This window comes from Chiloscyllium plagiosum, unplaced genomic scaffold, assembly GCF_037043375.1.
Source record: "Chiloscyllium plagiosum isolate Xiang-an unplaced genomic scaffold, Cpla_swu_hap1 HiC_scaffold_10, whole genome shotgun sequence".
Taxonomy (NCBI): Eukaryota; Metazoa; Chordata; class Chondrichthyes; order Orectolobiformes; family Hemiscylliidae; genus Chiloscyllium; species Chiloscyllium plagiosum.
This window is the reverse complement of record NW_028270148.1, coordinates 111,283,841-111,310,858: the sequence shown is the minus strand read 5'-3', so window position 1 is coordinate 111,310,858 and position 27,018 is coordinate 111,283,841. Positions and strand designations below refer to the sequence as shown.

Below are 27,018 nucleotides of genomic sequence, written 5' to 3'. Positions count from 1 at the left end.
CTAAGGGGGCCAAGGTATGGGTGCGCCAGACGACCGGCCCCCCCAGGCCGGCCGAAATCATAGCACAGGGGAAGGACAGTCTGGTCACCATTATGTACCCCGGGGACCCGACCTGGGCAAACGTCCCGGCGAACCAGTGCTACATGCGCCGGGATGGGGAAAAATATGACATATCGTTCATACCGCCTAATTGCACCCTGGTGGTAAATGCCCAAGTCAAGACGTGTTTGTGGGACCGACGCACCCAGACATGCGGGACAACGGGGACTCATTGGAGCGTCACAGCTCGGGGGGAAGATCTGTGGCTGCGCAATGCCACCGATATTCGGAATCGTCATCGATTCATGTGGTTAATAATGGTACTGCCCTCGACGAACGCCCCGTCTGAGGCGTTATTAAACCCCACGCGGGGCGGGCCAGCACCGAAGAGGGGTGCCACGGGGGGCGTGCGGTCGCATCGAACACAGTTGGCCCCTATTATGTCAACTTGTCAACAGATGGCCCGGGCGGTACTGCACACTGATGTTCATTGGTGGGTACAGTTGCCCCTCATACCCGAGTGTCATACCAAGAGGCGGCGACGAGCGTGGTACGACACCCTGCTGGGAGGCGCAGGAACTGTTATGGGTATCTCGAATGCCATTGACTCTGAGGTGACCCGTACTAAATTATCTAACACGGGACAGGCCACCTCACAAGGACTACATACTATTGGAAGGTGGATGCCATCCGTAATGATGACTCAAGGAGAGACAGCTGAAATAATGATACGATCTCTGCAATGGGAACTGGATGTCTGGGGTGCCACTCAGGAACTGTTTGAGAACATTACGGCTCAGTTAAATTGGACTGCCTGTCATATTCAAATGTTGCATGCTCAAATACAGAAAGAACGCTTTTTGCGTGTGGTAACATCCCCCAATGTACAAGCGTGGAGGGGAATATGGAATGTATCTGAGAAATTGTGGATGATAACCCATCCAGAACGAACATGGTGTAACGCAACTATGTGTAACGGATACTTTGTTACCATGAATGTAACCCACACTGTTACGGTCTGTCGATATTATGTATTACCAGTGATTACATCTTCTGGATATTATTTTCTGAAGACAAGGGGACAGTGGTTTAGCCCAGATACCAATATTACCTATGATCTGTCCGCTTGTGAACAGACTGATCAGGGGAAAACTTGCCTACTGATGGACAGGTATCGGGACCCTTGCTTGACTAAGGGAACGGCCCTGTGCGAATGGACTGTTGAAACTCCAAGGGACATGATGTGGCAGATTGGGCCACACACGCTCTGTGTGGCTACCAATAATCCACATCCTATGCTTCCCTCAGCACCGTTCTCGGGATGCCTCTCAAATGTCTATCAGTGGCACTGGCAGAATCAGACCTATCTGTTGACCACTTATAGCAGTGCTCACCACTTTACCAAGGTGCAGTGGAAAGTGCTGATGAATCCTTGGAACATTTCCCTGGATCGGTTTAAGCGGGCATTGGACCGATCCGAGGAGCTTAAGCAGATATTACGAAAGCATCAAACCAATGTCACCAAGGTTACGGTGTCTACCTTTATACATGGACAGGAGGTAGTACATGCTGCCCGTGTAGTGGACGTGGAGTCAGCTCATCATTGGTGGGACATATTGAGTGGTATGTCCTCCACTGCGGGGACATTCCTGTTCCCACCCTTGTCGATCCTGGTAGCGGTCCTGGTGATTTTAACATGCTGTAATGTCCTGACTTGCTTGTATATTTGGCGTGTACGTAGGCGCTTGTTAGAAAGAATACATATGGGCATAATGTAACACATGTATTGGGCCAAGCAGTGGAATGTGGTGTGTCCCAATACATGTGTGCTCATAATGTAACACATGTATTGGGCCAAGCAGTGGAATGTGGTGAAAGGGTTAAAATTGTGTCCCAATACATGTGTGAATCTAACCGAAAATGGAAGGTGTCGCTTAGTCCCGTGTGAATCTTATTACACACCTTCCCGTGTGAATCTTCTTATCTGTATGTGACCAGAATGGAATGTGTTTATCAGCCTTGCTCTGCTGTTCACATGAATGTTTAGATCTCGAAAAGAGTATATCAGCTGGAAAAGTCTCCAGTTCGGTAGAGTCTGCTCTGGGGTTGCGTTTAACCGCCGAGCGTGGGTTGTTGGCAACCGCTCTACGAGAACTGACGGCTCCCAGTTCCGGTAACACGTAGAGTGAGTATAAACCAGACCCGTTGTAAGTACGAGACCTGGTTGTGGCGACGCTGCGGGGAATAAAACACTTATATTCTAGCAGACTCGCCTCTTGGCTGTTTGTTCTGTGTCAGACTACTTTCCTGCGAGCCTGGTCCTTGACCTTGAGAATTTTTTAAAACAGATGGATACGACATGGGGTTAGATGGATACGACGATGGGGTTAGATGGATACGACGATGGGGTTAGATGGATACGGAGATGGGGTTCGATGGATACGACGATGGGGTTCGATGGATACGACGATGGGGTTAGATGGATACGACGATGGGGTTAGATGGATACGACGATGGGGTTAGATGGATACGACGATGGGGTTAGATGGATACGACGATGGGGACAGATGGATACGGAGATGGGGACAGATGGATATGGAGATGGGGACAGATGGATACGGAGATGGGGCCAGATGAATACGGAGATGGGGACAGATGGATACGGTGATGGGGTTTCATGAAGGGGGATGGGAGGAGAGCAGCACTGAAAGAATCCTTGGGCCAACAGCTGTCAATATTTTGTGACACTGTCTGAAATGGATGACATAGAAGGAGAAAGTTGAGAATCTTTGGAATTCCCTTCCTCAAAAGATGCAGGATCTTTAAATATTTTTAAGGCAGAATGGGATAGATCCTTGGAGACCAAAGGGATGAAAAGTATCAGAGATACACAGGAGTATAGAGTGGAGGCTAAAATCAGATCAACCACGATCTTGTGTCTTGGCGGAGCATGCTCAATGGGCCTAGCGGCCTACTCTTGTTTCTCAGTTGTATGTTTATCTTCATCATGGCAACTGGTTGCCACAAGGGCAGAGGAAATGCCTCTAGCATCCGCCTACTGCGCCATCTTAAGACCTGCAGCTCCAGTGTGGAAGGAAGTCACCCTCAGTCCTGAGGAAGCCAAAGCAGAAATTGCTGGACAAGCTCAGCAGGTCTGGCAGCATCTGTGGAGAGAAATCTAACTTTTCGGGTCTGGTGACCCTTCCTCAGGACTGGGGGACAGACCAAGAAGAGGAGAAATGGTTTTATTCAGTTCAGAATAGAAAGGACACACGCCCCCTTAGCTGTGAGCTGCATTCGGAGCTCACTGAGGAAAGAACTCCTCACGATTCTCTAGCCAGCAAACTCCCTGCCAATCTTTAACTTTAAGCACGTCTGAAAAATGATAATTTAAATCACTTTGATCTTGCTCCATTAACCATGATAAATGACCTGGTACGGAAAAGGGAGCTGTACAAATACATTTAGCAGCGAACGATTTAATTAAAAAAAAGCCTGTGTCTGTTTAACGTGAGATAATACAGAAGGGGAAATGTATTCAAGTCAAATCGTTACACTATTAAAATTGATAGCCCCCAAATAATTGCAGAACTACTAGTGAGACGCGACAGCAGAATAAATATTTATGTGAAGCACCAAAATTGACCAGTCACAGCCCCATCAAACCTCAATTACCATCTGCGGTGTTTCAAGGTCCATTCAAACGGGAAAAAAACACATTTGCTGGTGTAAATTAACTTCCTATCAAAATGTTTACTTTACCCGAGTAGCTCATTGTATATTTTAACAAAGTCCCTTATTTACATGATTTCCTACGCACAGCACCTCAGGCATGAGGTTATTGGTAACACTAGGAAGGGAAGATCAAGAGGGAACAATTGATCAGAGGCACGTTCTGTTATTCTGATTTGTTTTAAGCTTGTAATCTTTATAAAAGAGTTTGATGTTTGATCAGATGCGAGGCATGATGTGGATAGGCTGTTCCCACATGAGACAGAAAGATCTTCCATTTATACGCTCTTTGGGAATGGAGGCCATAGATGCTTTCTCTTTAACAGAATATTCACTGATACATCCCTCCTTCACATTGAGCAAACTAAAATTAAAATTAGCTTTACAGATTCTCTGACATCTTCCACACAGCTTCACACTTGCTCATTAAGAGACTCTTCTGTCTTTTTGTAAATAGAGTCATAGAGGCGTACAGCATGGAAACAGACCCTTCGGTTCAACCCGTCCATGCCGATCAGATATCCCAACCCATTTGCCTGCACCCGGCCCATATCCCTCCAAACCCTTCCTATCCATATACCCATCCAAATGCCTCTTAAATGTTGCAATTGTACCAGCCTTCACCACATCCTCTGGCAACTCATTCCATATACGTATCACTCTGCGTGAAAAAGTTGTTCCTTAATGCAAGTTACTTTTTTCTTGTTCACTCGTACAACATGGGCATCGCTGGCTGGGGCAGCATTTATTTCCTGTCCCTAGTTGCTCCTTGAGAAGGTAGGAGTGAGCCTGCCTTCATGAGCTGCTGCAGTTCATGTGCTGTAGGTAGACCCACAGCGCCTCCAGGGTGAGAGTTGCAGGATTTTGACCCAGTGACAGTGAACAATGATGTATTTCCAAGACGGTTGGGAATTTGGCAGGGAACTTACAGGTGGTGCTGGTGCTCCCATGTGTTTGTGGCCCTTATCCTTGAAGTTTAAACTGGTCATAAGTTTAAAAAAAAAAGCTGTCTAAGAAGCATCTTTGTAGAAATCATAGAATCCCTACAGTGTGGAATTCAGCCCTTCGGCCCAACAAGTCCAGACTGACCCTCCGAGGAGTAACCCACCCAGACCCATTCCCTATCCTATTACTCTACATTTAGCCCTGACTAATGCACCAGGTCACTGATGATTCAGCTGAAGATAGGACACTGCCCTGAGGAACTCCTGCAGAGATGTCCTGGAGCTGAGATGATTGAGCTCCAACAACCACAGCCATCTTCCTTTGTGCCAGGTATGACTCCTATCAGCACTGAGATTTCCCCCCAATTCCCACTGACACTCATTTCGCTCGCACTTATTCAAGCTACAACCAGTCAAAGGTGACCTTGCTGTCAAGTGCAGTTATGTATACCTCACCTCTGGTATTCAGCTCCTTTATCCTTGTCTGAAGCAAGGTTTCAAAAGGTCAGGAGCTGAGTCGCCCTGTTCTGAGGAAGGGTCAGACCTCACTCAGATCTGATCCAATAGTGTTCGAATCGCGCAGTTGTATTACTTATTGAAAATGCTAGTTGAAACCTTATTTATCGGTATGCCTGATGCTGCTCCTGGAATGTCCTCCTGCACTCTCCATTGAACCAGGGCTGATCCCCTACTTGATGGTAATGGTAATGTGGGGGATGTGTGCTGCAGTATGTTTCTGCTGGTTTTAATGTCCACAGCACCTCATGGATGCCCAGTCCTGCGTTGCTAGGTCTATTTGCATTTAGCACTTTGGCACTGCCACACAACATGATGGAGGGCCACACGTTGAATCGGCTGGGGCTGTTTTCCCTGGAGCGTCGGATTCTGAGGGGTGACCTTGTAGAGATTTATAAAATTACGAGGGGCATGGAGAGGGTGAATAGACAAGGTCTTTTCCCTGGGGTGGGAAAGTCCAGAACGAGGCGGCATAGGTTTAGGGTGAGAGGGGAAAGATATAAAAGAGACCTAAGGGGCAATTTTTTCACACAGAGGGTGGTACGTGTATGGAATGAGCTGCCAGTGGATGTGGTGGAGGCTGGTACAATTACAACGTTTAAAAGGCATCTGGATGGGTATATGAATAGGAAGGGTTTGGAGGGATATGGGCCGGATGCTGGCAGGTGGGACTAGATTAGGTTGGGATATCTGGTTGGCAAGGACGGGTTGGACCGAAGGGTCTGTTTCCATGCTGTACATCTCTATAATGCTATAACTCTATAACAACACGATGGAGGGTATTCTCACTGTAAAGATGGGACTTGATTTCCACAAGGACCTTGCGGTGGTCACTCTTACTGATACGGTTATGGACAGATACATCTGCAGCCGGCAGATTAGTAAAGGTGAGGTCAAGTATGCTTTTCCCTCTTGTTGGTTCATTCATCACCTGCCATAGACTCAGTCTAGCAGCGATGTCCTTTAGTGCCCGACCAAATTGATCAATAGTACTGCTGCTGAGCCGCTCTTGAAGTCCTCCACCCAGGGGCCATTCTGCATCCTCGTCACCCTCAGTGCCTCCTCCAAGTGGTGTCCGACATGGAGAAGCACTGATACATCAGCTGAGGAAGGACAGTACATATCTGGAGTTAATGTTGAGAACTCCCCAGGGCAACTCACTTCTACATATCACTGTGCCACCAACTCCACTGGCACTGTCCTTCCTGAGCTGATGTATCAGTGCTTCTCCATGTCGGACAGGAAGGACAGTACATATCTGGAGTTAATGTTGAGAACTCCCCAGGGCAACTCACTTCTACATATCACTGTGCCACCAACTCCACTGGCACTGTCCTTCCACTGCAAGGCAGGACATACCTGGGGACGATGATAGTGCTGTCTGGGACATGTTGTATTCATAAGGTATGGTTCAGGCTGTTGTTTGACTGGTCCATGAGAAGGGCCTCCCAATCTTAGCCGGGGGGGGGGGAACACGCAATGGTAGGCACGGCTGAGTTCGCCAGCATTGGTTCCTGTGCTTTAGTCACTGCCAGGTGGCTCATCTGCTTTCATTCTGATTTTGAGGCATTTCAGTAAGTCATTGAACCTGGCCATTTTTGAGGGTAGTTCAGAGTTAATCACATTGTAGCGCAGTAATTAATAGGGCAGACGTTAGTGAGCGAAAAGTGTTTTTATGACAATCGACGATAGTTTTGTAGTCATCATTAGACTCTTAATTCCACATCTTTAAAAAGTTTGATCTCTACTCTCTGCCGTGGTGGGATTTGAACCCAGGACATTACCTGGGTGTCTCGATTTGTAGCCTGGCGACAATACCTTCCATCCTCTCTGATATATTGGTTAAGAGTTACAGCTTACAGCAGCTGACGTTTGGAAACAAACTAGCTTGTTCAGGCTTTTATTACAGAGAGGAGGACAGCTCTTTCCTCTGTGCAGGTCCAATGGCTTCTGAATAATCATTCACATCCACAAGCTGTTCAGCTACCTGGGAGCCAATCACATTGTTGGCCAGCAAAAGGTCATTGTCATTAACAACTCCAGGACCAATCAACTCCGTGTTACTGGCAGATCTCCCTTTGTACACACTAACTCATCCTCTCTTCCACTGATCGAACAAACAGCAATTCACAGTTAATACTGGGCAACTTGTGTTTAAAAAGTACAGTAATCTTGTGCTTTCAAAATAGTTTGTAAAATAGTCCTTTTCCCATTTCAGTCCACAATGAAAAAACAAAAAGTCAAAGCCGTTAGACCAGACTAATGTACCCTTTAATATGTAAGGAGATGAAAGCTGCACACAGTACAGTTGGGGAAACTCAAATTCCCCCATTATACCGCGGTATCTTTGAAAAAACACAGCCCAGAAATTCAAACTCAACATGCCCACTTCCAAGAGCCAAGTGGGAATAATAACCTCCAATAAGGAAGGCAGAAAGAGTAAGAATTTAAGAAACACAAGGAAACCGTTCAGTCTGTCGATCCTGCAATATAATCTGGGTTTTAAATTCACTTTCCACCCATTCCCAATATCTCCCAGGAAACTAAACATCTCTCTCACTGAGCCTAATGGGAAAAGAATCATAACATTCCTCAGGAGGACAGAGGCTGATGGGAAAAAGAGACACAGGATCATTGCGAGGGCAAGCGTGAAGCAAGGCCAACTGCAAAAAGGTGACAGAAACCAAACTGTACAATAGGGCAGGGGACCGGAACAGTAGGAAAGTAGTGGCTGTTTACAAATCTTTGTGGTTGGTAGGACAAGTACAGAAGGCTGTTTAAAAAAAGGATCCTTGTCACTTCGTAAAGACAGCATTTATTAGATTGTCTGATGGCCAATAGCTCCTGAAGCACAAATTGGAATTGTGCATTGGGACCCCATGGAATCCCCAGTGGTGCAGACTCTGAGAGAATTCCCTGGGAAATCAAAGACTCTGCTGGAGAAACCTGCAAACCACGAAAGTACTGAAGGTATGGCTGAACTAAACTAGGCACTCACTTGGGAAAAGTTAGGAAAAAAACCTCGGTCCAACTCCTGAACAACTATTAAACAAACTATTTAACAAACACCTCCCACAAGTTACTACATGTATCCCAACTACATCACCCCAGACTTCCTACAGCCCCCCCGCTTCCCACACCCTGACCTGACCACGTCTCCCCACCATGTTCAGGACTCAATACCACTATGCCCACCATGGAACTCCCTCCACCCAGACCTAACCACTAGATGCACCCTCAAACCTGACCATCTCCCACCTAATATGACCTACTTTAAACAGAGCATCACTGACTGAGCCCCTTGCCTCCTTGCAATCCAGCACGTTACCCACTACTCACTATCTCCCTATGTCCTCTACCCACATGACACCTTACCCCCTTACCCACATGGCACCTTACCCCCTTACCCACATGACACCTTACCCCCTTACCCACATGACACCTTACCCCCTTACCCACATGACACCTTACCCCCTTACCCACATGACACCTTACTCTCTACCCACATGGCACCTTACCCCCTATCCACATGGCACCTTACCCACATGGCACCTTATCCCCTTACCCACATGACACCTTACCCACATGGCACCTTATCCCCTTACCCACACGACACCTTACCCCCTACCCACACGACACCTTACCCCCTACCCACACGACACCTTACCCCCTACCCACACGACACCTTACCCCCTACCCACACGACACCTTACCCCCTACCCACATGGCACCTTACCCCCTACCCACATGACACCTTACCCCCTACCCACATGACACCTTATCCCCTTACCCACATGACACCTTACCCCCTACCCACACGACACCTTACCCCCTACCCACATGACACCTTACCCCCTACCCACACGACACCTTACCCCCTACCCACACGACACCTTATCCCCTTACCCACATGGCACCTAACCCCTTTACCCACATGGCACCTTACCCCCTTAACCACGTGACGCCTTACCCCCTTAACCACGTGACGCCTTACCCACGTGACGCCTTACCCTTCTTACACACCGACCTCATGACGGAGCTGTCAAAGTGAACGTGGTTGTGTTAGTATCTGCAAAGATTTATCTTGAAATTACAGATCCTGACAGCTGAGGGAGAAAAGGCGACGTTGGTTTGCCGTCCCCGTTTGCTGTTGCACCCGCCTGAGATTAAAGGACAGTTCTATATTCCTGATAGAGCCTTTAGAAAGCTTCAATCTGCGGGCGGCCACTGCCACATCTCGGAGAATCACTTCAGCGCTCAAACCTTTAACACACCTCCAGGTCCTCCCAGGGCTATCCCGGCGTGCAGCGCGCCGTACGGTCCTCCCAGGGACGGCGCGGCTATCCCGGCGTGCAGCACGGTCCTCCCAGGGACAGCGCGGCTATCCCGGCGTGCAGCACGGTCCTCCCAGGGACGGCGCGGCTATCCCGGCGTGCAGCACGGTCCTCCCAGGGACGGCGCGGCTATCCCGGCGTGCAGCACGGTCCTCCCAGGGACGGCGCGGCTATCCCGGCGTGCAGCGCGCGGTGTAGGTGGGTTCGTCCTTCAAGGGCCGCTCAGAATCATTTCCGTCCCGCTGCCGCCATGGCTGGAGCTGTGGCCCGCAAGGCCCTGGACTATGTGCGGAGCAAGGACTTCCGAGACTATCTGATGAGGTGAGGGAGAGGGGAATGGAGGGGGGAGGGAGAGAGAGAGGTGGGGGAGGGGCAGTAGAATGAGGGAGGCGGTGGGTTACTGGGGGGGTGGGGGAGTAGGGGAAATGGGACGAGAGAGGGCAGTGAGGGGGCAGTGGGGCGAGGAATGGGATGGGGAGGAAGGGGAAGGGGGTTATGAGGGAAATGGGACGAGAGAGGGCAATTGGGGTGAGGGTGGAGGGAGGGGGATGGGGTTATGAGGGGGATGGGGTTATGAGGGGGATGGGGTTATGAGGGGGTTGGGGGGATAGAGGCCAATGAGGTGCTGATGGAGCGAGGAGATATACGGGGAAGGGGAAAATGGGACGGCGGAGGAAAGGTTGTGGGGTGAGGGCCATTGGGGAAGGGTGAATGGGGGAGTGGAAGGGGAAAACCATCAGCGAAAGAGAGCAAATGGTAACTCCTTTTGGGAATCTGGAGAGGGAATGGGTTGGAACGTGTTAATAGTTAATTCACCCCGAGGTGTGCGGCATAGAAACAGGCCATTCGGCCCACCATGTCGACACCAACCCAACGAGCACCAAACTGCACTAATCCCATTTACTTGCACTTGGTCCATAGCTTACTACGCCCAGGCATTTAAAATGCTCGTCCAGATGTTCCCTTGATGTGCGAAAGTTCATTGCGCTATAGGGGAATAGTTTGGAGCATGTTAGCAGTTGATTCATTTCACAGGAAAGCACATTAGAATTTTAAGAAAAATAGATGTGTGTTAATGGAATTTGGAGGAGGTTCTTGGGGAGTTGAAAGACCAGCACATCAAGCAATTGACCTGTGCACCACATTCTGTTTAATGTCATTCTCCTGCAGCTTGTCTGAATTCAAGACTTTTGGACAGTGGCTCAATTTCCCGGTGATGTAATGTAAACAAATCGGGCTGAGTTGTTGCTATGAATAATTGGCAGTAAACTCAACGTTCACAAGTTCTGTGCTGTTAGTGTGACTTTCTCCCAACTATATATTCCTCATTCCTGCCCTGATCCAAATATGTCATGAGGTTATCCCAGTTGCAACTTACTTGCAGCAATTCACATTCACTTGGTTACAGGGTTAATGATGATAACATGGGAAATAGTTCTGCCTGGTAATTCTGTACTCTGATCCGTTCCCTTCCAACCCTTTGTCACTCACCACATCTTGGTTCTTGTTTTGTGTATAATCCTGTTGATTCACAATAGCAGTCTTTTGTCCAGTTCTCTGAATATAATTGTATGTGATCAAGAGTATAATTTTAACCGATCCCTTTTTATTTTTGAACGCATGATTCAGACATCTATGTGGTTTAGTGTGGTGACTTTGAGCTAATTTTAGAGCTGCTCTCTAGTTTTTGAGGCAACTGGATAATATATTAGGTTGATTCAATTTTTTTTTGAAGAACTGAAATAGTTAGGGCTTTTTTTTAAAAGCGATACTGGAATTCTCAAAGGCACTTTTGTTGATGTTTCTGTTGGATATGGATGTTGCAAACAAGTCGTTGATTCAACAATTGTCCTTGAGAAGGTGGCTTTATTACTGATTGTTTTCCATACAATGCTGTGCTGATTGCAGTAATCCAAAGATGACACCGAATGGTTAGTGACCGATGTGTGACGCTGAGGACTTGTCCATTGGCCACTCTTGCTGCACCTTTTTCTTGTTAAAGCATCACCTTGGTTAACCTTTTATAACTTCCATAGCTTTTCAATGTCAAAAATAAGCACTTTTCTATTCTTGGAGCTGCCAAATCTTCTCTTTGCGGCATAAATCACTTCGCTAAAACTCATTGGTAGAGAGCCTTCGTCACGATCATACAGTAAACTTCCTGTATTTCAGGTATTTAATTGCTGCCTGTTCATAATGTTGTTTAAGGCAAAGTTTGCTATAGTTGTTTTCTGCTTAAAGGGTTTTGGACTAAATCGTGTGAGTGGCACATCAGAGTAGCAATTTAACATGTGTCCAGGACAACTTAAATTGGCTGACTTTACAGTAAATGTAGTCTGCAGTTCCCAACGTATATTCCACCAACATTGGGCTTTTGATGGTTTGAGCTAGTTTATAAGGCACTTCACATGGTTTGATCATCATGGGATAGACTGTTGGACTGCAGTGGGAAATCTAGGAGGTTGTTATAATTTTGCCTATAAATTCAAACCATTGTTAATTCTGTAATTGTATAATTTCCTGTGAAATGAACTTTCGTGACTTGCATATATGAATGAGTGCAGCGTGAGAGGTGTGACTTAAGATGTAATCTTTATGGAGAACTCAGTGCTAGGTTGTTAATAAGTAATCTCAGTCTGTGTTAAGAGTTGGTGAGTTCTTTATTGCCAGTAGTGTGGGTAGAAGCTTACATTCACCTGTCTCAAGTACACTTGCACCTAAAAAAGAGTGCTGGAACACAGTTGTGACATCTTGTTTGGCAATGTGCCAAAGAGAGTTGTGTGCACTCTCTCTTGATAAATATAAATACTCATGACTAATACCAGAGCATGGAAAAAAAATCCAAACAAAGATGGCTTGTCATATGACACCTGAACCAGTGCCAGAGAATCTAACTCTGTAGCTTGGCTTAGCGTCAAGTTGTAAAATATTCCTCCTTGTACCTCATGCCTTATGCACTCTCTGACCGATGTCCAATTTAAAATGTTGAGCAGCCAATGTTTTTGAGGGGAGCTTAAATCATTTATCCATTTGGTCAGTCCGTCACCTTACTTGCCAGTTAATGTATGTTGAAAGTGATGCTGCAATATTTTGGCTAGCGAAATCAATAATGATCAAAAGTATTAAGTCAAAGCTAGTGCAGCATGGTGATGCATGATTGGAATGGGATTTCATTCAATCCCTGCTCCAGGATCATCCTCCTTATTAAAAATTCACATTTCCATCATTTATCCCAGCACCCTCTGGTGGCAAAGGGATGTTTCTGTTATCACGGTGGCAAGTTTGTCTCAGTGATTTCCATTCTAAATCTGGCTATAGCAGCATAATGGAAAGAGCGTGGTCAGGTGGCAGGCTGAAGGTTGTGATTGTGCTCAGAGTTTGAATTATCTGTGATGGGTGGTTGCATGTGGAGAATGTGATCCGTCTTGTTTGCTGTGACAGTAATTTTTGGCTTCTCCTGCTTCCCCTTTTACCTAGCACTTTGGGCAGTCTGTCAGATAGTCAGCAATGCTAGAATCCGTTCTTTCAGGGTTGGCTTCTGTGTATAAACATTGTTCTTTAGCTTGCACTTTATACAAACAGCATTTGAAGGAATTTAGAACATACAAGTTAGAAGCAGGAATGGGCCATTCTGTTCTACCATTTGATAAAGTTCTGACTGATTGGATTGTAGCCTCAAGCCCACTTTTCTGCCTGCCCAGTCACCCTTTGACTCTCTGGGTAGTGACAAATCTAACGATCGCTGCCTTAAAAAAATATTCCATGCCTTATCTCCAATCTCTCTGGTGAAGAGAGTTCCAAAGGCACCCATCCCTCTGGGAAAGATCTGCCTCATTTCCAACTTGAAAGGAAGACTTTATCTGCCCCTAATTCTAGTCTGATCGACAAGGGGAATGCTCCTCTTGGCATCCATCCTACCTATTAGCCCCAGACTCTCAGGGTTCACTACCCCTTGCTTGTGGGATAAGCTCTCATCCCAGAAATCAGTCAGATGAGCCTTAAACTGCTAATTTAGTTATTAACTTTAAGTAAAGGGGCTCAAACTACACACAGTATGCCATGTACAACTTTTATATTTGCACTGAAATTAACTATCCGTTTGCTAAATCATTTGCTCCCCCTGCACACTAATTTTGTTGGGATTCATTCCGGTATCCAGATCGCTCCTGACCTCCAAGTTCAGCATTCCCTCTATACTTAAATGTACAATTCCACAACAATATGCTGCTTTTACACTATGGCTGCTAAAGTAGACAAGTTACTGCTTTTTCATGTTATATGCCATTTGTCAATGGTTTGCATGTTCTCAACCTGGTTTGTTCCTTTGCAGACACCTTTTCACAATTTATTTTCTAACCTATCTTTGTGTCATCACTAAACTGAGCCCCATGTGTTTGGTCCTCTCATCCAAGTCATTGATGTAGATGATAAATATTGAGGGAGAGCCATTGATTCTTATGGCATCCTGCAAACCTGAAATTGACCATTTACCTTTGCTAACTATTTCCTGTCAGCCGCGCAATCTTCTGTGCATGCGAGTGTGTGACTTCCTGCACCAGCTTGGGTGGTAACTGTAGTTGTGTAATGGCAGGGACACATCCTTGTGTCTTAATGCAAAACGGAGGTACAGCATTTCATCTTCCCTCTAGGCACCTTCCAGCCAGAGGAAGTGGTGGGGTCTGGTACAATTACAATATTTAAAAGGCATCAAGATGGGTATATGAATAGGAAGGGTTTAGAGGGCTATGGGCCAAGTGCTGGCAAATGAGACTAGAAGTTAGGATATGTGGTCAGCATAGACGAGTTGGACCCAAAGGTCTGTTTCTTCCAGCTTGTTATCCTGTCCTTCTCTCTTTCCCCCCCGCCATCCCACTTACAGTCTGACAGGAGAGACACCATTGTTCTGCAATTCTCACATTCCCATCACTTAATCTGAAATATCAACATCTTTTCTCCATCGGCACCCTACACCCACTACCCCCACCCCTCCCAAACTATAGCATAAATGCTGTCCCCTCCACACTTCACTTCATGCTCTGATGAAGACTCATCCAGGCTCTCTGTCCATGGATGCTTACCATCCAACGTGCCTGCTCTTGGCCTTTCAATAAATATAACCCAAGTTGATTCCTCAAGCCCCCTCTGGACAAACTACATCCAGTCCTGTTACCCCTTTCAACTATGGATGGGATAAAGTGGCAGATTAGCATGATGGTGTGACTGGCAGGATAGGTTTTTGAAGGGTTGCTAAGATGGCACCATGTGTTGGTGATATTGTTTCACTGTAACTAGATACCTGACTAACTGAGATGGCACTGTAAGTGGAGTTGATAAAATGAGGAGCTGGAAGGGCACAGCAGGTCAGGCAGCATCAGAGGAGCAAGAAAGTCAATGTTTTGGGTCAGGACCCTTCATCAGTCCTAATGAAACGTGACTCTTCTGCTTCTCGGATGCTGTCTGACCTGCTGTGCCTTTCCATCTCCATGTTTTATCAATGCTAGCTCTGTAAGTGGCAACGTATAAACTTTTCATTGTACTCGTTTGCATATATATGGCAATAAAGTTAATTCTAATTTATGTTCTCACGTGGGTGATGTTGACCTGTTTCCCTGGCCTGGTTAACTGTTAGTGTGTATTGAATATTATTAGTAATCAAGTTGACTTCTTAAGTTAACTTTTCTGAAAGAAATCTGGTTTGTGTACAAAATAAGGGATCATTTGTGTTATGCTGTTTATAGAGTGAAATTATCATCGTTTTACATTTTGTTTTGGACTGGAATATTAGTAAAGTAACATTTTGCATTCATTAATTTTTTTTGTGTTGGAATGTAGTCTAATTTTATTGATTGTCGTTTTGAAAGAATGTTTGCAGAAGTTTCAGAGCACGCAAGATTGTCTTTTTAAATCTCCCTGGTTCAAATGACTTTCAAACCCCAGCAAATACAGGCGCCAAAACTCCTTAATTTGAGTTCTGTGCTGTAGCTGCTTTGGTCAGTCAGCAGCTTGGAAGAAGCTGTGCTTAATGCTGTTGCCTCATTCATAAGTTTTTCCCGAAGTTGCTGAGGATCAAAATCATTCCTCCTCTTCAAAGCCGTCCTAAAAGGAAATTTGAAGGATCGCACGCAGAACCTGTAGGGAACTCTGGAGGTGACCGGCTCTTCTAAGAGTGTGTTGTGTAGAAACTTGTTTCAGGCACATGCACAGTGCACACCCTCAACCAACTGCCCAGATTTTGGAATGGAGTGTAGAGTTTACAATATTACTGAGCAATTTTACATTACAAAAAAAAATTAATTATCTTTTTTCTCTTTCCCTGCACGCAAACTTCACATGGACTGATCATTTATCAGCACAGTAAGTCTTAGTAATTTTAAATGCATTGCTTAATCACTTCTGCTGTAAGTTTTCTCAATTATGATTCCACTTAACTCCAGGCAATATTTACATCTGGTAAATGAGGTGCCTAAACTATATCTGCTTCACTCTGCACCCTCCATCCAGTACAAATAGCGTGATGACAAGCAAGTGTATTGAAGTTGCAGTTTGCTTGATCCTCACGTGCAGCGGTGTTTTGTTGGTCAACAGTGGCTGTGTTTTGTGAGGTGAATGAACTCGCTGGCAATTCAGCAACTAATGAATGGGTATGGCGCCTCGCAGTCTCGACGTCTGGGTACTGAGCTATGGATTCAAGAGAAACCAGAGGAGGGGATTCTGCATTCTGGTTGCACCAGTTCAATCTGCCCCTTGACCCCATTCTAATGGATTAGTCCCAAATCTTTTAATATCTCCAAACAAAAATGATTGGAGCGTTGGGAGCAATGTTTGATCCGTCATCGGCAGGCAACAGTTCAGATGACCTTTTTGTGTGATGTGGTGCTTCCAGATTTTACTCCGATATGAACCAGCTGTAATTTTGGTAAATTCATACAGAACCGTCAGCAAAGTAAATCAGTTCTTCCTTCACCCATGCCACTGTTAACCATAGATCTGACTGTTCCAGGTCTATACCGATTGCTGTTTCACCTTCCGTAATCTTACCCCTGAATCTCTTCCACCCATATTCTGCCTTACAACAAGTTGCACTGCCCTCTCTTCCCACCATCATGCATATGAACCTGAGGGCTTTCGCCTGCTTTATATAAACAACTAACAGCAAAAATCTGTTGGGCTAGCATACTGTCTGTCTTTCTGCTTTTCTGTGAAAGGGTGAGAATCTAGAGTTGTAAAAGATGTTGCTTTGCTTCAAAGAAGTGCAAGTCTATTAATGAACTTTAGCTTTTTCTAATTGTGAAACTAAAGAAAGCTCTCATTTAAGTTTGACTCTCCTTTTTACTTTCTTCCCATTTCATAGCATTTTTGGGGCCCTGTTGCTAACTGGGGGCTGCCCATCGCTGCTTTCAATGATATGAAGAAAACTCCAGAGATTATTAGTGGCAGGATGACATTTGGTAAGTCAAGGCAGCTTAAAGCTTTGTGTGCTGTTGCAGTGAGCAAATAATGCCACTCTGAATCTCTGGTAAATCTCATTTGGCCAGCTATTTATTTGAAGGTGATGAATTCACAATCTGCAGTAGTGTCCATTTAGGAACATTGGAAGGACAAAGGGCAGAACATACTTGTACCTTCATTAATAATGGGTCGATGGTTCCAAGGGGACTATCCAAGACTTGGTCTTTTAAACTTGTACGCATCAACTAAAACAGGATATTCAGAAATGTAGCAATTTCTAAACCTACAAATGGTCTACCAACCACTTTATGATCTCTTAGGGTTTCCCTGCAGGGAGCTAAGATTTGAGGCCATCTCTCTACCAGAGCCACATTCAATGATGACCCGATGGAGTGGGAAAATTGATCCGTTTTATTTTTTGCTGATTTTTTTTCCTGAGGAAGTGGCACTGCTTTGCTCCCACTCCATGGTGACTTTGCTTCCTTGAGAAGTCTTGGACAAAGCATGTAAATCTATTGACCTGCCAGTGTTCCCTTGGTAATCAAGTGTTTCTGTACACATGCAGGTTCCTAGATGTGTCAGTATCGTTTTAAAATATTTTTATTCAACATAATGGGACATGTTATTGTCCATCCCGGGCTAGTGGGACTCATTCAGACCTTCTGGCCAAAAAGTAGGTACACTACCACTGTGTCACAACAGCCTGTCAAACACTAGCTCAGGGTAAGTAAATGGTTGCCATTAAATACTTCTCTTCAGTATCTTGTAGATGTGTTTTATTTCAAATCAGTTGAAAGTAAATTGTTCTTTTGTGACACACTGGGAATAATGTAATAACTCACTGGAAAGATTGTCCCTCATGTGTTTTCTCCATCCACGTTACCCATATTAAACCGCATTAGTACTTTAGGTGCACTTCAGTTCTCTACACCCCTTTAAAATGAGTGATTTTATTTGATTCATCATCAATGAGTTGGAATCTTATAGGCTGCGTGCCCAAGAGGTTTACTGATCTTTAGATACCTTTAATTTCGACTGATACACTCAGCTCAGTAATGACAAAGATGAGTGTAATATTTGACAAGTTTGTTTATTCCCTATCTATCAGTAGCCAGATTGCACATGTGGTATGTGGGTTATTTTTGTTTGTGGCCTTGGATCAAGCTGCAGATACTGGTTGGTGGAAGGGTTAGAAGTGAGCTGAGAAATATTACCATCCAGAGAGAAGTGGGGAGCCCGGAACTCATTGCAGTGGGTGAATTGGGAGAACCAGCACTGATGTGATGGATCAAATGGCCTTCTGTATTGTAACAATGCTGTGATTCTATGATCATTGTCTTATTTTGCTATGAGCTTAGAGGTAAAGGAAGACGGCTATTTTGCAAAATCATCGTGTGGGACAATCAAATCAAATTTGCAAAAAAGCCATTTTTTAACCAATTATTATTTCATTTATCCAATTAGCAGCAATTCATATTAGTAACTATTGATGAGGATATTTGTTAAAGCATTGTTATTAGTTTTGAACATAAACCTTTCTGGAATAAAATCAGTCAGTGAGGTAACCAAATCTTCCTGCGTTAATTTTTATTATTTTGGAATTTTTCTGTACCTCTTAGGAGTGTTACTCCACTCTAAGATTTTTTTTTTCCTGCAGTTTCCACATTTTTTGAATTCAGTAATCACTGGCAGTTTTCTGGAACTAAGGCTAAGATCCCACTTGTGTGTGAATGCCTCCCATGGGTTTATATGAAAATGTCTGACGCTTTCTGTGTACAGTTTCTTTGTACACCGATGGAATTTTCCTTCCAAATTACTTGTATTTCTCTATTCTACACTTCTTAACTTTTGAAGTTGAATCCTGGGTAGAGTCATAGAGCTGTACACAGAAGCAAACCCTTCGGTCGAACTCGTCTGTGCCAGCAAGATATCCTAAATTAATCTAGTCCCATTTGGCGCTCACATCCCTTTTAGGGCCTTCCTTTTCATGTACTCATCCAGATGCCTTTTAAATGTTGTCTTTGTACCAGCTGCCACCAGCTCTTTTGGCAGCTCGTTCCATGACGCACCACCCTCTGTGTGACGAAGTTACCCCTCAGATCCCTTATAAATCTTTCCCCCCTCACCTTAAATCTGTGCCGTCCAGTTTTGGACTTCCATACCCTGGGAAGAAGTCCTTATCTATTCACCCTATCCATGCCCCTCATGATTTTATAAGCCTCTATAAGGTCCCCCCTCAGCTTCCGACACTCCAAGGAAAGCAGCCCTAGCCTACTCAGCCTCTCCCTATAGCCCAAACCCTCCAATCCCAAGGCAGATGGGACTAGATTATGTTGGGATATCGGGTAGGCATGGACGAGTTGGACGGAAGGGTCTGTTTCCATGCTATGACTCTATAAATCCTTTCTGAACCCTTTCAAGTTAACAACCTCTTTTTCATAGCAAGGAGACCAGATTGAATGCAGTGTTCTAAAAGTGGCCTCGCCAATGTCCTGTACAACCATGACATGTCCTCCCAACTCCTATACTCCATACACTGAGTGTGTGGCTGTTGATAACAATTCTCTGGTCCACATGTTTTCTTGTACTCAGGATGTTATTGAACAATGTTTGAGCAGGATGATGCACCTTTTGCATTTCACGATGAGCTGATATTTTAATCATCTGTCTACTACTTTTACAAGTTGCACTGACTTTAAATAACTTCAAAATCACCTGGCCGTCTATCTTAAGCTTTGTTCTGTGCGATGTAAACAAATAAGGGTATTGCATTTGCTTGTTGCGGTTTGGTCTAACCTTGATCATTGTGGCGCCTTTTTATGTGTTGACCAACCTTCATACGAAATGACCTGTCTGTATTCTCTCCTGCAGCATTGTGTTGCTACTCTCTGCTGTTCATGCGGTTTGCATACAAGGTCCAGCCCAGGAATTGGCTCTTGTTTGCCTGTCACTTCACGAATGAAAGTGCACAGATCATTCAGGGATGTCGGCTGATCAAGCACAAGTAAGTCCCACTGTTTATGCAAACAATTTTGGGTTAGACGCTAAACTCTCTGGCCAGCCTGGGTTGCCTTTGGGAGTTATGCTGTTGTTGTAAAAGAGTCAGCTTCAGACTGCACGTGTGTGAATTTGAGAAAGAAGATGGTGAAGCTTGCATCAACTTACACTGGATAGTGCATCATGAGAAGCATTCATGATTTTAGAACGGGAGAGGCTGCAGGAATAAAAGCAGAATTGAGGAGCCATTGACACAACTGATGTCCTCTTATCTCCAGAGTATTTTCAGAACATAGAATCCCTGCAGTGTGGAAACAGGCCCTTCTGCCCAACCACTCCGTACCGATCCTCCGTACAGTGTCCCGCCCAGATCCATTCCCCTGTTACTCTACATTTACCCCTGACTAATGCTCCTAACCTACACTTCCCTAAACAATATGGGCAATTACCCATGGCCAGTTCACCTGACCTGCACATCTTTGGACTGTGGGAGGAAACCAGAGTACCTGGGGGAAACCTGCGCAGACACGGGGAGAACATGCAAGCTCCTCACAGATAGTCGCCCAAGGCGGGAATCGAACCAGGGTCCTTGGCACTGTGAGGCAGCGGTGCTAACCATTAAGCCACCGTGCCACCCGTGTTATTTTGTAAAACACTGGCTGTTTCATGCTGGGGTGGAGTAGTGATTGTAAAGCCTAGAATCAGTGAGTGCATGCGAGATCAAACCTGTTTACAACCCTTGTCTTTCAACTCGCTTTCTGCATGGTTTCTTTAGCAGCTGCCTTCTCCTACACAAGCAAAGTAATTTGGTGAAGTCAGTAAGTTTTTCAGAAGAATCGAGCACAGGTAGAACACATGGTCTGCTCTCCATGGCTGATCTTGAGTTTCAACTACATTGCCCACCCACTTCCCATAAATCCCAAGAGACCAAAAAACATTCTATACCATCCTTAAGTATGAATAATGGCACATTTAAAACTCTCAAATTGCGAATCTGTCGAATTCTCTACCCTTTTGGAGAAATTACTTCACTAGTGTCTTATCCTGAGACTCTGTCCCTGTGTTTTAGATTCCTACTTTTAGTTATTAAAATGGTTAAATTTCTACATTTCTTTCATACATTGTTCATCTACAATAAAGCAATCCAGGGCATTGGGGTTACAGTTCATGTTAAAATCTACAATAATGTGTAAGGGAGTCATTTGAAATGTATATTAGTTAGATGCTCATTAAGTACATCCAAGCTTTACTTGGATGTTGCATTTGAAGTGGTGTTAGCTTTCTGTCTGAAGGGTTTCCTCATGACCACTCTTAAACTTAATTTGACCTCTTCCAACTATTCAGTGTGCAGAAATATTCTTGTCCGTACCATTCACCCTGCCTCCTTCCAGGGTAATAGGTTTTGAGTTTATCCCAGTCTTCATCTCTTGACACTAAATTTCTGGTTGTTCCATATTCTGCCATCAGTGTTTGCACATCTTCCTTGCATTTTGCGTACCAAACTGACCTTGTATTGGTTTGGCATGTTTGGTTTTAGATTCTTCCAAAACTGTTAGTTAGTTAATCTCCTGTTTCCAGTAATGTGGGAGAATCTATGTGTACCACTACTGCCCAATTCAGAAAGCAGAGTTTAATTCTTAACACAGCGTTGTCTTGCAATTCATCCGGCATGTTCGTTATCTTCAGAGCTTTACCTTCTGTGGCTTGTGTAATGAAGAAATTTTTAACATGGGCAAACTTTAGTCTGGTTCTCAATCCTTTTGGACAACAAAACAAACAAATTTCAGTCTGTGTCCTAACCTTTTGACTGGTGGGTCTTCCCTGAGGGGGTCAAGGGAGTATTCAGCTGCACACGTGGGTCTTGGGGTTCTGGGAGCTGGTGAACCATCCCACCATTTGAGCATGTGTCTGCTGTTTGTACTCATTGCTGGGTGCCTTCAGCTTTGTTGCCAATGGAACACAAGGGGTAACCTCAGTGAGGTCACGTGGTTACCCTAGTAATGGAGAAATTCTTCAGCGATTGGACACACTTGGCTGGAAGGAGATCTGTGAGAAAATGAGGACTACAGTTGCTGGAGATCAGTCAAATGTGTGTGCTGGAAAAGGATGTGCATCATGCAGGTCCTGGGCCACCTCCATTGCTAAACCCCCACCACCCGACGTCTGGAGGAAGAACTCCTCTTCTGCCTTGGGACCCTCCAACCACATGGGACCAATGTGGATTTCAGCACCACCACCACCTTGTCCCAGATCCAGTCATGATGTGGAGGTGCCAATGTTGGACTGGGGTGGACAAAGTTAAAAATCACGCAACACCAGGTTATAGTCCAAAAGGTCTATTTGGAAGCACTAGCTTTCGGAGCACTGCATCTTTATCAGGTGGTTGTGGAACAGGTCCAGGAGAGACAGAATTTATAGCCAAAGGGTTACAGTGTCACTGAGTTGTAATGATGTATTGTTGTGGTTCTGTTTGCCGAGTTGGGAATTTGTGTTGCAGACATTTCGTCCCCTGTCTAGGTGACATCCTCAGTGCTTGGGAACCTACTGTGAAGCGCTTCTGTGTTATTTCCTCTGGCATTTATAGTAGTTTGTCTCTGCCACTTCCGGTTGTCAGTTCTAGCTGTCCGCTGCAGTGGCCGGTATATTGGGTCCAGGTCGATGTGTTTGTTGATAGAATCTGTGGATGAGTGCCATGCCTCTAGGAATTCCCTGGCTGTTCTCTGTTTGGCTTGTCCTATAATAGTAGTGTTGTCCCAGTCGAACTCATGTTGCTTGTCATCTGCGTGTGTGGCTACTAAGGATGGCTGGTCGTGTCATTTCGTGGCTAGTTGGTGTTCATGGATACGGATCGTTAGCTGTCTTCCTGTTTTGTCCTATGTAGTGTTTTGTGCAGACAAACAGGAAGACAGCTAACGATCCCTATCCATGAACACCAACTAGCCACGAAACGACACGACCAGCCATCCTTAGTAGCCACACACGCAGATGACAAGCAACATGAGTTCGACTGGGACAACACTACTATTATAGGTCAAGCCAAACAGAACAGCCAGGGAATTCCTAGAGGCATGGCACTCATCCATTGATTCAATCAACAAACACATCGACCTGGACCCAATATATCGGCCACTGCAGTGGACAGCTGGAACTGACAACCGGAAGCGGCAGATACAAATAACTATAAATGCCGGAGGAAAGATCACAGAAGCGCTTCACAGGAGGCTCCCAAGCACTGAGGATGTCACCTAGACAGGGGACGAAACATCTGCAACACAACCCAGCTCGGCGAACAGAACCACAACAACGAGCACCTGAGCTACAAATCTTCTCACAAATGTAATGATATATTCAATAAACTTTAGCTCAGTGACACTGTAACACTTTGCTATAAATTCTCTCTCTTGTCCTGCTCCACAACCACCTGATGAAGGAGCAGCACTCCGAAAGATAGTGCTTCCAAATAGTGATTTTTTAACCAGATCCAACCTTCCAACTCGGCACTGCCCTCTTGACCTGTCCTACCTGTCCATTTTCCTTCCCACCTATCTGCTCCACCCTCCTCTCTGACCTATCACCTTCTCCCCCACCTTCATCTACCTTGCCCCCAGACCACACCCCCAGCCCCTACCATTAATCTTTCAGCCCCCTGGGCCCACAAGCCTCATTCTTGATGAAGAGCGTATGCTCGAAACAATGATTCTCCTGCTCCTCGGCTGCTGCCTGGGAGGACGTTTGTGTCTGATTCTGTGCTATTTGGAATTCTAGAGTCATAGGGATTTACAGCATGGAAACAGGCCCCTCTGCCCCATTGTCCATGCTGCCCAGGTTTGACAATTAATCTAGACCCATTGCCTACATTTGGTCCATATCCCTCCATACCTGTCCCATCCATGTACCTATCCAAGTGTTTCTTAAATGATGAAATTGTGCTTGTGAATTAAGTCACACAAATGATAAAGGTTGCCAGTTAGACGTGATGTCTTTGTGATTCCAGCTGCAGTGTAGATGCTCAGATCCCATTTACCCATTTGCACTCGGTACTGGTCATGACTGGGTGGCCGAATTGAAAGGACAAAGTATTGCTGATGTCCTCTACCTTGATGAATACATGAAGTTGAAGAGTGCAGTCTACAGAGAGATGGATTTTGTGTGTGTGTGTATTAGGATGGTAAGGGGTATTATTTTAGAAACAAATTAATTCCTAGCAATCTGTTGATAATTGAATTTGTACAAATCTGCTTGCCGGCTGTGTGGTATTAATCAGTGATAATGTTTCTGTTGATGCAGTGCTCAGAAGCGGATGCACCGTTCTGAGTAATATCAGTCTACACCTCCTGAAGCACTCCTTCATTACTTCCATGTGTCACCAACGATGGGTTTTTTACGCACAAGTTTCCACATAAAAGGCTTTGGACCCTGGATGACTAATCTTTCAAACATATTTAATCCCAACTGTGTTTTGTGATGTAATTAATTGTAACAAATTTGTTTTATTATCTCCTAAAATTGCCTTAAATTAAAATGAGAAATTATTATTATACATGCCTTTTTAATATGCATTATATATTCCACCCCTCCCACTCCTCATTCGAAATGAACACCGACTGGTACTATTTATCAGTGTGTAGTAAAGTTAGAAAGAAATAATATATGATCATGGATATTTCCTTGTGTTGCAATCAATATTTTGTTGGTAGATCAATGGTTTTTTTAAGTAATGTCTCATGGCAAGCTGTCAATTAAAAGGCATCCAATTCATAAGCAATAAACTGACCTCATGTGTTTCTCTAAAAGCAACAAGATACAAAAACAATAATGTGGCTGTATTACTTCTAATAATGAGTGCTTCCAGTACTGTCCAGTGATATTATTGTGTGTAAACAGGAGCTTATACTGTTAAACCCAGTACTCTACTGTGCCCCATGGAAAAATGGGCTGTTAGAACAATATGGTGGGGGAAGAGTCAAAATGCTGTACTGTTTGAACAAAATCAGAAGTCACATGCCACCAGGTTATAGTCTAATAGGTTTAATTAAAATCACAGCTTTCATAGTGCTGCTCCTTTATCATCTTCAGACCACCCCGTGCATAACAATCATAATCCCAAACTAAACTAGTCCAACTTCCTGCCCTTGGCATTTCTTATTCATGTACTCATCTAATTATCTACTAAAGCATTGTAAATGTACCTGCATCTACCACTCCCTCTGGAAGTTCATTCCAAACGCGAACCACTCCCTGTGTACAAATAAACAACAAAGCTCCTTTGACTTTTTAAAGTTTTTCTCCTCTCATCTCAAAACTTTAACAGTTTGCCATCCAGTCCCAGGACCTGAGGGGCCCCATGCTTCCTCCAATTACATGGTGTGTCGGTCATTCATTTCCAGAAGCGGAAGGGGGTTTGTGTCTCGATGGATGCTTCTCAACACCGCCCCACCCCCCCCCGCCACCCACCACCACCGAGTGGCAGGTTTGAAACAATTAAATGTGAAATTACAAATGACAGGGTCTTCCTGAGGATGGTGTGCTGTTCTGCAAGTTTAAAGCTTAAACATCATTGCTGCCTCATTATAAATGGGCTATAACATGGCTGATGGTGTGAGGCTGAAACTGTATCGTTATTAACTGTGCTGCACTCAGTATTTGAGAGAAGCTAGGCAGAAGTGAGGACTGCAGATGCTGGAGGTTAGAGCGGTGCTGGAAAAGCACAGCAGGTCAGGCAGCATCTGAGGAGCAGGAAAAATCGATGTTTTGGGCAAAAGCCCTTCAGGAATGAGCTGAAGCTGTGAAGAGGACTGAATGGTCTCCATGGTGCTAACCATTTTATTGTGTTCACTTTTTGAAGGTTTTTTTTGATTAGATTCCCTACAGTATGGAAACAGGCCCTTTGGCCCAACAAGTCCACACCGACCCTCCGAATAGTAACCCACCCAGACTCATTCCCCTTCTCTATATTTTCCACTGACTAATGCACGTAACACCATGGCCAATTCACCTGACCTGCACGTCTTTGGATTGTGGGAGGAAACCGGAGCACGCAGAGGAAACCCACACAGTCACGGGAGGAATGTGCAAACTCCACACAGTCATTCGCCCGAGGTGGGAATCGAACCTGGGTCCCTGGCGCTGTGAGGCAACAGTGCTAACCATTTGATGATTCCTACTCCTCTGCTTCTTCCCCATCACTCTTTAGAGATCATAACATTTTCCTCTGTACAACGACATTATAAACTGGGTGGATGTTTTCGTTATCTGTGAGCTCTGGTGTAAGTGATTTCTCTCTGTTTTGGGTAAGTCTCCTTACATTCCTTATTTCTTACGTAGCTTAACAAAGCCGAGGAATTTCCTGATTTAAAGGAAGGTCAGGAGTGAATGAATCTCAGCTGGATTTCAATCTGTGATGTGGCACAGTCGTTTAGTCAGCAATTAGCTATCCTATGAATTACAATGCGTTTCACCACAATGCTCTATCAGTCCACACTGCACAGTGAAGCAGTCTTGACAATGATCTGTAGCAGTACAATGATTTGTTGCAATCACAAGAGATGCATTGTTCCAGCAGACATTCTGTTTGTGTATTTTAAGGTTCTGGGGCAGAGGGAGCAAGATCTCTCAGTACCAGAATTTCTGCACTTGGTGCTGTCAGTAATTCCATCAGCTCCTCCTCTGAAGCATCCAGTACACAGATCCCATTCACTTCCACAAGTCTGCAAGAAAGCAGGAAGTAAGCACATTAATTACTGGCAACACTGCTTTGGAATTACAGCTGCTGAGCACACTGTCATGATACATTTTGGAGTTCCAAACATCCACGTGACAATTTCACTGGATTAAGGACTTTGGGTGGGATTGTACAATGGCCATACACCCCCCTATAGGACCCAGCTTCCTGATGTTCACAATCAGGAAAGGTTTCTGGGCCCTCACGGGGAAAGCAGACCTTAAAGGAACTGCTCCTTGTTCCCTGGAGCGACACTGTTGTGCTTGAAACCATTGGGTCTGTGGTG

The 27,018-nt window shown here is 44.9% G+C and overlaps 2 protein-coding genes across 2 annotated transcripts in view; one reads left to right on the top strand and one right to left on the bottom strand.

Annotated features, from left to right (window-relative positions):
* Positions 1-9,739: 9,739 nt before the first annotated feature.
* On the top strand, positions 9,740-24,780 carry mpc1 (mitochondrial pyruvate carrier 1). The gene is made up of 5 exons (XM_087991666.1): positions 9,740-9,886; positions 15,916-15,919; positions 16,917-17,013; positions 19,886-20,018; positions 24,299-24,780. Exons 1-5 carry the CDS (start codon positions 9,816-9,818, stop codon positions 24,327-24,329), a joined length of 336 nt encoding a protein of 111 aa, XP_087847792.1. The 5' UTR covers positions 9,740-9,815; the 3' UTR covers positions 24,330-24,780.
* Positions 24,781-26,591: 1,811 nt separating this feature from the next.
* Positions 26,592-27,018, bottom strand: part of LOC122553279 (uncharacterized) — a 173,449-nt gene continuing 173,022 nt past the window's right edge. Inside the window, exon 16 of the mRNA XM_087991758.1 lies at positions 26,592-26,718. Within this exon, the coding sequence (XP_087847884.1) occupies positions 26,592-26,718 (127 nt within the window). The remainder of the gene's footprint in view (positions 26,719-27,018) is intronic.